Below are 12,163 nucleotides of genomic sequence, written 5' to 3'. Positions count from 1 at the left end.
TTGATACTTGTTGCCAGGTAACATATCAATCAAGTGTTGACGCACCCTCGAATAAAATCCTGCATATGGTTCCACTTTGCACCCGAAATTGCATATGAACTTCTGTCCTCCACCACCTCCTTTATCTCCAATTTGCTTATCAATCTTTTGAACGTATTTCCAAAGAGGAGTTGTGGTTAATTCTTCATCTTGGTCACCATCATCCTCTTCTAAATTTATCACTGAGTTTGAAGATGTATACATGGAAGAAGAAAGGAAATAGAACAAACATGATTTGTTTTTGCTGATGGAGGTATGAAATTAGCCTTATATAGATCTTTCATGTTTGTTTAGTTTCTAGGTCTAAGTTGATAATAACAAAGACGAATTTCTTACTTGATTACAAGGAATTCAATGTTGGAAATCGGTGTGAATTAAGTTTCATGTTGGAATTGTATGAGGGAATTAAGTTTCGTGTTGGAACCGGGTGAAGGAATTAGGTTTTTTGTTAGACTTTTTCGGAATTTGAGATCACACGCCTCTGACTTGTTGGGAGCGCGTTTTTTTGCATGCCAGGCGCGCGATCCTAACGCGAATCTCACTTGGGAATGCAAAATCGCGGGTTTCACGGAGAAACGGGATGACTGTTGACGTTTCTGGCTACTAAGCGTAAATACATATTTTTTTTATATATTATTTATATATAGAATTATGTATTTGTACAACAAAGTCAAGTGTTTCGATCCTAAAAATTAAGAAAATAATGCTACATGTGTATAAATATTAAAAGAAAATGAGAGATCGTTTGTTTATACACGTCGAAGGTCAAACAATTATCACTATTAAACACATGGCACAATCAAAATGCATTCTTAGATCAACACATGCCCAACCAAAAATATATATGATGTCATTTCCAATTACAAAATCCTAATAAAGACTTAAATGATTGATCTAAATGTTTGTCTTTCTTCATTTAGTTAATAATAGTAAACATAAAGGAAGAAGTTTAAATGAAAATGAAAAAAAGCTCCAAACACAAGTCATCGGTGCATCCAAATAAGACGCGCGTGGAACGCGCATATTAGTGCATCGGACACGCGTCGTGTCAGCGTCTAACGCGCGTCCTGTGTCTGACGCGAGTCGGACGCGGACACGACTCCAAAAACGGAGCGTCCGTGCAACCCAGTTTGGAATTTGTATACTCCAAATATACACGAAGACATATCATAAGTTGAATTCCTGGAGATTGTACTATTAGGAAAGCACTAGTACACTTTGCAACAAGTTCAAATAAAAATTGAAACGCTGGCGCCCAAAATAATATTTGTTGGATTACTATCTGCACACAAAATCTATTGTATTCGTTCATATTTGAATTCCATTGTTCATCAACACGTCTGATTTAGTTGTTTTTGGTGTAAGCGGATTTGTTTTCAATTTTCTTAAGTTAGGGGTCACGTAGTCTTCTGCTATTGGTTAGAAAACATAACACAGAAAGAAACTCATCTAAAAGGTTAGAAAACATAACACACAGAACCAATGAAAATAATGCGGTGAAGGTGGATCGGACAACACCTGACCTTCAAATCTTCAGTCTGACGCTCTCCCAACTGATCTATCCCCGCAGATAGAAATATCAGTTATAATTATTTTGGTCATGACTCATGGTTCAATGTTGTTGGTATTATCATTTGAAGTCTTCCCTCATATTGGCACTCTTCTTTCAATTTCTCTCCCTCCAACTTTTCTAGAGTTCACTTTCTTTCATACAATTCTTATTTAACCATACCTCGCTTGTGTTAGATATTCAGAAGAGCGTCTTTACACGCCATAGTTGGCTGTGGTTATTGTATTTTGAGTTAGTATAGTCCTTTATTTTTTAGGGCAATAGGTCCCGATACTAATAATTTATAAAGAAGGCATATATATTGATTAAACCGAAAAACATAAATACAGACACATACATTTAGTAAGGAAGGGTTTTAGGAGATCTGGCTGCAAGATCGGGCCAGTACTCATAAAACTAAGCAGATTGCAAAGTTAATAAAGAACGACACTTATCTTCAGGCTATACTTTATTCTGATTGCTTATATGGGGGTGGCGGTGGGGGGGAACTAATGCAGAGTCACTGAATGGAGTTCAGAGGGAAATTTGCAGTTAGAATTGTAACTCCCATTCATCATTGCACTTGTTGTCAGCTGCATATTGTTCATCGAAATTTTAGTGCATTAGTTTTTAAATTGAAATAACTAGCAATCAGCAATGCATAAATTTTAACCAATGGAATCAGGGCTTTAACCTTAGCGTTGCAGGGTTTTCTGTTGTGGCATAGTTTTGTCGTTGTGGTTGGCTTAATTGGAGTTTGATACATTCTTCCTCTTCATGATTAAAACCATTTGAAGATTGAGAAATCCTATTTGTCTCATTTCCGTCTCTCGCTTCATTGATCTGTGACCAAAAGTTAATGCTTTAATTTGGATGAACCAGAACGCAACAGGACGTGTCATCTTAATTGAATATATATAAATTCTGAGGAAGTACGTACCTTCTTTAACAAGTCCATGTTTTCTTGGTGAAGGAGGTTTAGCTGCAGTGTGATTGACAAAAGTGTTAGCTTTTTGGAGTCATACTGATTTAGTACCGGAGTAGGTAAGTAATTGACATATTTTGGAGACCTTTCGGTTTAGCTCGTGTAACTCATCGTTTCGCTTTTGGTCCTGTCGAAGTAAAAAACTTGTTAGGGTTTCTTTAGTTGGAAGGCAAGATATTAGAATTTAGTATCTTAGACCTTTTGCATACGGACACCACGCAAGCTCATTTCCAATTGATTTTCCAAGTTTTGTAGCTCTTTAACGCTCAAACTGGAAAGCTCTTGACCCATCAATTGCCTGCAATTTGTTTTTCATAACATATATAATAGAGGACTGGTGTTTTTCAGGCAATCCACGTCACACATTTCATTTATATGTCCAAGCAGGTGTATAAATTTCCGCTAAGCAATCCCAAAGCATTTATCTAAAAACTAGAGGCGTAGCCACACAGCTAAAATAACATACCGATGGTTTTCTTGCAAGCTTTGTAATTCATGCCTCAAGGCTGCTGCCTCCCTTTTCCAGAACTGCAAGTAATATAAGTAGTAGTAATTAAGCTAAAAAGGTTGGGATTTCATGTACATTTGCTATTTTCAAGTTAAGAAGGAGAACAACTAATGTATATTATTCAGTTTTTGTTAAAGTGGTCACTCTAACTTTTCAAGTTTATTTGGTTACTGCAATGAATATCACATAGAACAGTTAAATTATCATTGTCTGCAAACTTATGCAAAAATGTTTATTAGTTCACTCGGAAGACTAATACATCTGCATATTAGTTGTTATTAGAACAGTGAAACATATCCAGATGTGTATTATTAGTTCATGAGTAGGAGGATACTTGCTTTAACAGATACCCCTGAGATCAGTTTCCTTGCAAAACTAATGCGTGAGCTAGTGGTGTCACTTAATCATTGTACTGTGTCATTAATCCCAATTGCCTAAATAGCTACGACAACTGAGATAGTTGAACCATTTGTCAGTGCTTCCGTGCCAGACAGGTATTTTTTCGAGAATATAATAAAATTCTTACGTTGGATATCTATATTCCCCTCTGGAGCATTTTTTATCAATGTTTGCCAAACGTCTTACCGCCCACAACAGTAACAAAAATCTTGAGGTCTAAATGAAAAAGATGAGGGCAAGTGAACACATGTAACAGCTAATAGCCTGCATGTGATGGACCAAACCTAGATGAGGGGACATATATACTATAAAGCTAAGTAGCTAACACAGGATGATAGCTCTAACTATTCGAATAGGAAAAGATGTTGAAGGCTAAGAGAGCAGACAAACTTTTCATGGAAGCTTTAGTTCTTGTCAACTGCTTGGTCACAAGAACCATATATGCAGTGAGGAAGTTAAGACAGGAGAGCTCCAAAAAGTGAACTGGTATAAAACCTGTTCGCTAATGATCATGACTGAAGACTGTCACTTTAGCATACCTCAGGCTCAGAGAATGTGAAATTTTCATAGTCTTAACAGAAACAACCAAGTGTACAATCCAGTAGAGATTTCCTTTAAGATAGAAACACTACTATACGTTCGTCTCGAGTAAGATGTTCTAACGATTTAATAACAACATAGAGAACTGTCGATACAGAATGTCGCATCACATTAATGACGGGAAGCGCTACTCTTAGTATGGGCGCAAAGACTTTCACACACAACTAGCAGAATGACGTATCAAATGACATCAGCCTAGTCATGAAGAAAGTGTGCAGGCCTTGCGAAATTGTAGAGCACGTGTGAAGGGAACCATTGTGGGCTCGCGAGAATGACCCACGCCAGATCCGAAAATAATGGTTAATCTTAGCTGTCATCCACTATGTAATACCCTATATAAGGGACCAAGTAGTCTCACATGAGGGAGAGATCTTGTTGGAGTAGTGAGAAAGCAAATAGGAAAGAGAAAGTCTAGAGCTGTTTTGTAATCTTAGAGTTTTCTTGATCCATCCTTGTAAAACTATTGAAAGATCTAATAAAGTTTTGTGTGAGTTCTTGAGTTTTGGTTGTTCAACTTGTGAATTCTCACTAGGGTGTAGTTGTAGGGAAACCTGCAACTACAAGAACTAAGAAGGAGCAAGAAACAATTCAACAAACAAAATATTTCACAAATTCTTTGGAAAAACTCTTACAATAGTGTTTACCTCACAAGAACTATTCACTCAAAGTTCACTAACAATAAGAACCCTAACTGATATTTTCTTCTCTCACAAACAGATGTTTGTAGACTCTCTAATAAGAAGATACCTATAACTCTAAACCTTACGGGTCCTTTTATAGGTCACACAAACTTTTCCCTCAAGAACTTCCTAGTTTAGTTTTCTACCTAAATTAGATAAACGACTCAACTAGGAAATCACGTAACTTGGAAAACACCCCAAGTAATGTCTCAGGCCCATTCCAGAATATTCATGAATTTAACGAAACAAAACCTAACAATCACCACCTTTTGTAACTTGAACAAAAGCAACAACTTTCTTCTTACTTCTTCACTTTGATGTACGAAAATATTTTTGTGTCTCACTTTTATTCAAGTCCGCCCTCACATAAGGACCTTCAATTATCTAGGTTGGTAATTAAGCCATGTCCAACAAGGACATAGTCACTGACACCTTCCGTTGAGTTGTCTTGAACTTTTGTCTAGAAGCACCACCTAAGCTTAACCTCCTCCTTGTTGTATCAGCACCACCGAAACAAATATTTCTTGAACTTTTAGCACCACCACAAACAACTCTTCCATGTAATTTATACAAGTTCCTGCATCGCCTTGCCATCAAGATTACATTATTGCCAAGATATACACTAATTACTCCATCTTTAGTAGAATATGTCATTCCATGTGATTCTAATCTAGGTAAGCTAATTAGATTCCACTTCATCTCTGGAACATATCTAACATTTGTGATTCTTTGAACTGAGCCATCGAACAATTTCAAGAGAACTTCACTGACTCCATGAACCAGCAATCTAGAGTCATTCCCCGTGTAGACAAACCTTCTGCAATCTTCATAATTGATATATAATGAACGAATGTTTCAAACATGCAAAGCGGAACCACAGTATCCTCCCTAACTTTTGATATTGCGGGCGTCAATAGGACCTCTTCACGATCACAATCTTCCGATAGCATCCCTAAGACTCCAGTATCTTGAGGAAATTTAGCTGAAACTTTTCTAAAACGTTCCTTCTTCCTAGGATAATCTCTAGCACAATGCCCTGGATGACAACACTTGTAGCAACCACCTTTGAAAACTGTTAGTTTTCCTTTGTCGTTACCAAATTTCTTCCCACAAGCTACAAATGCGTCTTCAGAAATATTACTAACCCGATATCTCTTTAGCATTATCTCCTTTGCAGCTAAAGCATTACATACTTAATGTAGTAAACGATGATCGACTCATAAAATTCTGAGACAATATTTTGTATCATTCAGGAAGTGTCCAAATCAGTTATAGGGATTTGTCGTGATCATTTAAGTTTTCACCAATAGCTTTAAGCTTCGATATTAATGGATCGAACGTAGAAATGTGATCCATCATCGGAGTATTCTCTTCCATCCTCATATCATGTAAAAGACCCTTAATAAAGATCTTATTAGTCATTATTTTAGGTATGAACAAACTTTCAAGAGACCCCCATAGACGTTTTGCTTATGTAGCATCCTTGATTGCAGCATGACCTTGCACCTTTCTAGCGAGATGAAGCCGATTCTTCAACAAGCACTTTTTCTCCATCTTTCTCCATGCATCAGTAACATCTTCTGACGAATCTGTATCATCTGAATCTTTCTTTTCTTGTTGTTTCATCGTTGAACCTTTTTAGGGCATCATCCAAATCTAGCACGACAAGATACTATTTCATAGTCATCTTTTAAAGACTGAAATCAGAATTCTCATGAACCCTTTCCATACGATAAGACTTCGATTCTCCATAATTTTCCATCGCATCAACTCTTTCTCAATTATCCACGCTCACCGCACAAATTGTAGAATCAAGTAGAGATTTTCTTTAAGATGAAATACTACTATACGTTCATCTCGAGTAAGATGTTCTAACGATTTAATAACAATATAGATAACTAACAAGAAACAAGAAACAATTCGACAAACAAAAGATTTCACTAATTCTTTGGAAAAACTCTTACAATAGTGTTTACCTCACAAGAACTGGTCGCTCAAAGTTCTCTAATAATAAGAACCCTAACTGCTCTTTTCTTCTCTCACAAACAAATGTTTGTAGACTCTCTAAGAAAAAGATATCTATAACTCTAACCCTGCGGGTCCTTTTATAAATCACATAAACTTGTCCCCCAATAACTTCCTAGTTTAGTTTAATACCTAAATTAGATAAACGACTCAACTAGAAAACCACATAACTTGGGAAACACCCCAAATAATGTTTCTGACCCATTCCAAAAACCAGAATTTAACAGGACAAAACCTAATAGTCTTTAGTCCCAAATAAGTTGAGATAGGCTAGAAATGAAACTCAAATCTTAAGCCATCTTTCCTATGCCATGGTTCTGGTACGAGGTTAACGGATTTCCACACGCTCGTATCTGAAGCCATATTTTTCCATATCCTCCACTCCTACAAGTTTCACCTAACTGCCTCTTCCCATTTTAATCTTTTGACCTTTGCTTTTCTTTGTGCCTGGAACACGACTTATAATTCCAACGTTCACATTAGAGATGTCCAGACCATCTCAAACAGTATTGAATAAGTTTTTCCTCAAACAGCGTTACTCCAAGCCAATCATTTATACCATCTCATCCACCCCACGTGTGTCCACAACTCCGCCGCAGTATACGCATCTCTGCTACGCTCTTCATTTGAACGTGTTGTCTTTCGGTACCACAGTAATTCGCACCATACAACAGAGCAAGCCTGATTATCTTCATACTAATCTTGCCTTTGAATTCTTTCTAAACTTTTCTATCACATAGGATGTGAGATTATGGATGCCTTTCTTTTACCCACTCCACAGGAATCTTATGACTAATATCCTCCTAAGTCTTATGACAATTCTAATCTAGCATTTAGATGCGATGATCCATTCCCCGTGGAAGCGCTGAATGGAACAACGCAACCACCTCAGTCGTCAGATAAAAAAATAAATCAATCTGCGATGAACCAAACAACGAAAAGTTGATTTTCTCTGCGCTGAACCATTCAGGGAAACTATCTCGCTACTAGTTCAAATGCGAGATATATCTAGAGAGAGAAGTAGTGTTAAAAAATAGACATAACTCTTTTTCTAATCTGCAACGCTTTTTGTTTAATATAGCAGCAAAATCTAGCCCGTAGGACTTAGCCTTACTCTCATGAACACAAACAATATATGTTTACACATCTCCTAATGTTACATGACCTTAACAATTCTATTATAGCCTTCTGGTGATTTAAATCTTTGTTTCCTTTATTACTATAGAACTTTTTCATTTTGCAAGCCATAATTTTTTTTTGTTTTGTTTTTGTTTTGTTTTTTTTTTCTGAAGCAAGTTTCCTCTTTTTTCTTTTTTTGTTTGTTTCTTAAAGCAAAAACCAAGTAAAATTGTTGTATGTTTGTTTTCTTGAATACGTAGTAGTAATCCTGCGATTCTACATACACATTATGTTGGTTGGACATCTTTGCATGAAGTGGGAATGCTATTCATATACATATGTATAGTAAGAATATGGTCTGTGAGGATGCATAACTACTGAGCTGGCTAATGTATTTCCTAGGGTTCAAATGGAAATATCATTTGAATTTTCTCTTAATATAAATGAACATGAAATCCCACTCATGCAGCATGCCTTGGTTTGTAACAGCGAAATCTGGAGGAAAATAACAGGTTGAAGTCTTATGAAAGAGTACCTTGGCTTCTGAATTTGCATTCGGCAATGGATGGTGCTGCTCCTCCTTCGACTTGTTGTATCGCTCTATTGTAGATTTCATGCTATAGTAGCAAAATAGGTAAGACAATACTATTATTAGTAATTTATATCAGAGTTATATGTTTAGGAGCTAAATTTACAAAAGAATATTGCTTGCGAACTACTCAGAGAGCATAATCACCAAATAATTAAACATACAATTGTGAGTTGGGATTCTTGGGATATTTGAAAACATGTCTATTTAGGTTTCTACTAATTTATTAATGACGCCACTTGCAGTCCACAATGCCATCAGATTCTAGTGGACATCATGATAAATAAAAGTTGGTAACAATTTCATCATACAGGAAGAACCCAGTATGAAACTTATATATATGCAACTTTGCAAAGTAGCTTTAATTTACTGATTTCTAATTCTTGGTTAAAATACTCGTATGGTCATATCGTTTGCCTTCGTCAACAATAGCCATCCCCAGCAGTATATTACAGTAGGTACGGTACCTATATACTTGTAAAGTATCATAATGAAGATTCTAATTCAAGTTCCAATACAAGCACGTCATTTAATGATTGTAAATAACCATTTTAAATTATAGTGCACCAGACAACAACATCTTTCTTGATTGAAGTAATCAGATTCTTGCACTCCCAATGGATTGGACACTTCATTATTACCTTAAAAGTACGGAACATTTTGGATGATGCAACATTGCAACTGATGAATATATTTATCCTTCTTAATGAAAATCTAGATCATTTTTTAACACTATGAAATGCAAATGGAGAATTAGAAAAATCAGGTTAGCTAAAGTAAAAGAGATTCGCACATATTACTGTATTGGTAAAGCCATTCGATGATGATAACACCTACTTGAGTAGTTCGACAACATCAAGGTGTAAGATTTACAAAAACAAGTTTGGATCAAGGGTTCTAACATTAGATTAGTATGGCTACAATGAGTAGAGGTGTAGGAACGGAATATCGCAATAATTATATTTCAGCGAAAGTGATTGCGAGTTTGTCGCAGATGAATAGAAGAATGACGTAACGAGTGATGTTAGCTTGAACATGAGGAAAGCGTAAAGGCTTAGCGAAATTAAGAAAGATTTGCAAGAAAAACTTTTGTGAATCCGCGAGAAAATCGCAAGTCAAATCCGAAAATAACGGGAAGCTTAGTTGTCATCTATTTTATGGTTCTCTATATAAGGGACCAGGTAGCTTGAGTAGAGGGAGAGATCTTTTAGAGTGGTGAGAAAAAAACTAGAAAAGAGAAAGTTCGATAGAAAGTCTGTTGAGTGTTTTTATATTCCTTTGAGTGTTCTTCATTAACTTGATATAATTGGCCAGTGAAATTAATAAAGATGTCTTGATTTCCTAAATTTGATTGTTAGTCTATATTCTTAACAGGGTGTGCCTGCAACTACAAGAGGTATCTGAAGTAAAGTATTGGTTGATAATATAAAGATTTCCAAGGGCACTAAATCTTCTTAAAATATGTTTCAAAAAAGATAAAAAAGAAGAAAAAAAAAAGGCGCAAGCCAGTAAACACAGGTACATGTAGTCCTAATCCTAAGTGGGCCTTTCTCAGAATACAAGAGAAGGTAGACGTTATAGTTTCCCTAGGCTAAAAGTCTTAATCTAGATTTTTTTTTCTTTTCCCGCCGAGCTCATTTTAAACGTAGAAGTGCGGCACACAGTAGGTACACACTGGGTATCACATTACGCACACAATACATAGTAAGTAGACACGGCAAGATAACTCAGACAGTAAACAGGGTACCACATTAGGCACATGACACAGATATGTTGACTCGAACAGTAAATGATTCAGACAGTAAATTAAACGAAGTGTCACATTAGGCACTATGATTCAAACAATAAACAGACTGCCGTGTTAAGCACACGACACAGGTATAATGACGGACACTAAATGATTAAGACTGTAAATAGAACGTCATATTAGACATGATGACTCAGATAGTAAATAGAGTTTCACATTAGGCACGACATAGTTACAATGACTCGGATAGTAGATGCACGGTTATATATGGACACCCAGACACGATGCTTACATGAATTCAATGACTTGGACATTACTTAGGGCGCCGCTATAGGCGTCACCGGGCGCCCTTTTTAAATGTGGATTTTTTTCTCCACTTCGTGGCTCTCGCAAGTGGAAATAGGGCCACTTTTACACCAAAGTGACGCCTATTTCATCGTAGCTCAGACAATGAACAAAGTGTTACATTCCTATTAGGCACACAGAAGCCGTGACTCAGACAGTAAATAAAGTGTCACATTGATCACATGACATAGACAAGAATCCGACATTTCCCAATCAATTGACGAGTACAACATGTCAATGAATTATGCTTTTAGAATTTAATGAAGCCCTAACACTGTAATCAAATTCAAGGATTGTGCTTCCTTGACCCGACCAAAACCACATTTTTTTAAGATTTCTGATAATGCTATTTAGAAGAGAATAAATTAGTAAATTTAATGTGTTTTCAAGAGAAATAACCCTGCTAATTACTAGGGGTTTCATGTTTTTTAGAGTTAATGTCTGTTCACCACCAACAAACACCTTCGAGAAGCATCAGCGTTAGTTACTGGGGCTATTTGGAAGAGAAGCTCCCATTCAAATTTCAATAGGTTTTGAAGCGGCGAACAAAATGCTTATGTTTTAGAAAATATCAAATAGGATCTTCTGCTCTCGTTTGAAATTTTAAAACTAAATGGTCAAAATAGAAAGTAAAAAGACTCAGATAGAAATCAGATAAATTTAGTACCCTAATTAAGAAAAGATTAAGTTAAATTTAGTAACCTAATTAAGTTATGTTAGTTCGTACTGATTCAATGCATGCTATTTAATTCAGATACATGAAACAAACAAAATTATTTCATGAACTAAATCACCTTGTATGTTATGTTGACTTTAATGAAGTATAGGCAAATTAGGGATCTCGATCTAGACCCGACATTAAAAAAGTTGATCATATTAAGAGAGGATTAATGAGGCAATCGATTATAAAAGAGATAGTGAGGTTACTTGGTACTTGAGAACTCATAGAGCTTGCCAGTGCTAGAAAAGATTATAAGACCAACTTGAGCATCACAAAGAATAGAAAGCTCTTTGGCTTTCTTTAATAATCCGTTCCTTCGTTTGGAGAAAGTCACTTGCCTACTGGTTGAGTTATCGATCCTTCGAATCACAATCTTTCCTCTCCCCATCTTATTCGATCTAGATGGTGTATCTTCAAATTCCTTGAAGTATGTATTGCACAAAGTCAAGGGGAGGGAGAGATTGATTAAAAGAGAGATAAATGGATTGACAGAGGGAGGGAGGGAGGGAAATGAAGATCGAAATCAAAAATATACAGTAGATCTAAAAATAGGAAAGAAACAAACTTCTATTTAAAGATTGAATTAAAAGAAGAAATCTTTTTTCTTTTTCTTTTTTTGCAATTTCTTGCTATTCTCGGGTTAGCTTGAGAGAGAGAGAGAGAGAGGTGACTTTTTTGTTTGACAGAGGTTTTCTGTACAAGAATTTTTTACTATTTCTATCTAGACATCAAACTTAGCCTCTTTATTTAGGAGAGCTAATCAGCTATTTTAGGAAAACACTGCTAGTACAGCGAAACCTAGTGGTTATACCCAAGTTGGAATGACTAATGTATGGGCACTAATCAAAAATTAAACA

General features: G+C 36.1%; 1 protein-coding gene across 2 annotated transcripts; it reads right to left on the bottom strand.

The window, feature by feature from the left end:
• Positions 1-1,864: 1,864 nt before the first annotated feature.
• On the bottom strand, positions 1,865-11,793 carry LOC113285315 (MADS-box transcription factor 27-like). Of its 2 annotated transcripts, XM_026534227.1 has the most exons (8): positions 11,513-11,793; positions 8,440-8,521; positions 3,040-3,101; positions 2,772-2,871; positions 2,659-2,700; positions 2,529-2,570; positions 2,283-2,431; positions 1,865-2,181 (listed from the first exon to the last, which is right to left on the bottom strand). In XM_026534227.1, exons 1-8 carry the CDS (start codon positions 11,692-11,694, stop codon positions 2,178-2,180), a joined length of 663 nt encoding a protein of 220 aa, XP_026390012.1. In that variant the 5' UTR covers positions 11,695-11,793; the 3' UTR covers positions 1,865-2,177. The 2 variants fall into 2 exon arrangements, with proteins under 2 accessions (XP_026390012.1, XP_026390013.1); XM_026534228.1 differs by lacking the exons at positions 1,865-2,181; positions 2,283-2,431; positions 2,529-2,570; positions 2,659-2,700 and having other exon boundaries at positions 2,766-2,871.
• Between the last annotated feature and the right edge of the window lie 370 nt (positions 11,794-12,163).

Source organism: Papaver somniferum, chromosome 6 (genome assembly GCF_003573695.1).
Source record: "Papaver somniferum cultivar HN1 chromosome 6, ASM357369v1, whole genome shotgun sequence".
Taxonomy (NCBI): domain Eukaryota; kingdom Viridiplantae; phylum Streptophyta; class Magnoliopsida; order Ranunculales; family Papaveraceae; genus Papaver; species Papaver somniferum.
The sequence above is the reverse complement of the archived record's forward strand: the minus strand, read 5'-3'. Positions and strand labels throughout refer to the sequence as shown.

Coding starts and splice junctions, on each gene's coding strand:
- LOC113285315 (XM_026534227.1), bottom strand. CDS start 11,694: ATGGGGAGAGGAAAGATTGTGATTCGAAGGATCGATAACTCAACCAGT. Junction 8,522..11,512: donor TATGAGTTCTCAAGTACCAA/GTAACCTCACTA, acceptor TTGCTACTATAG/CATGAAATCTACAATAGAGC. Junction 3,102..8,439: donor ATGCAAATTCAGAAGCCAAG/GTACTCTTTCAT, acceptor TATTACTTGCAG/TTCTGGAAAAGGGAGGCAGC.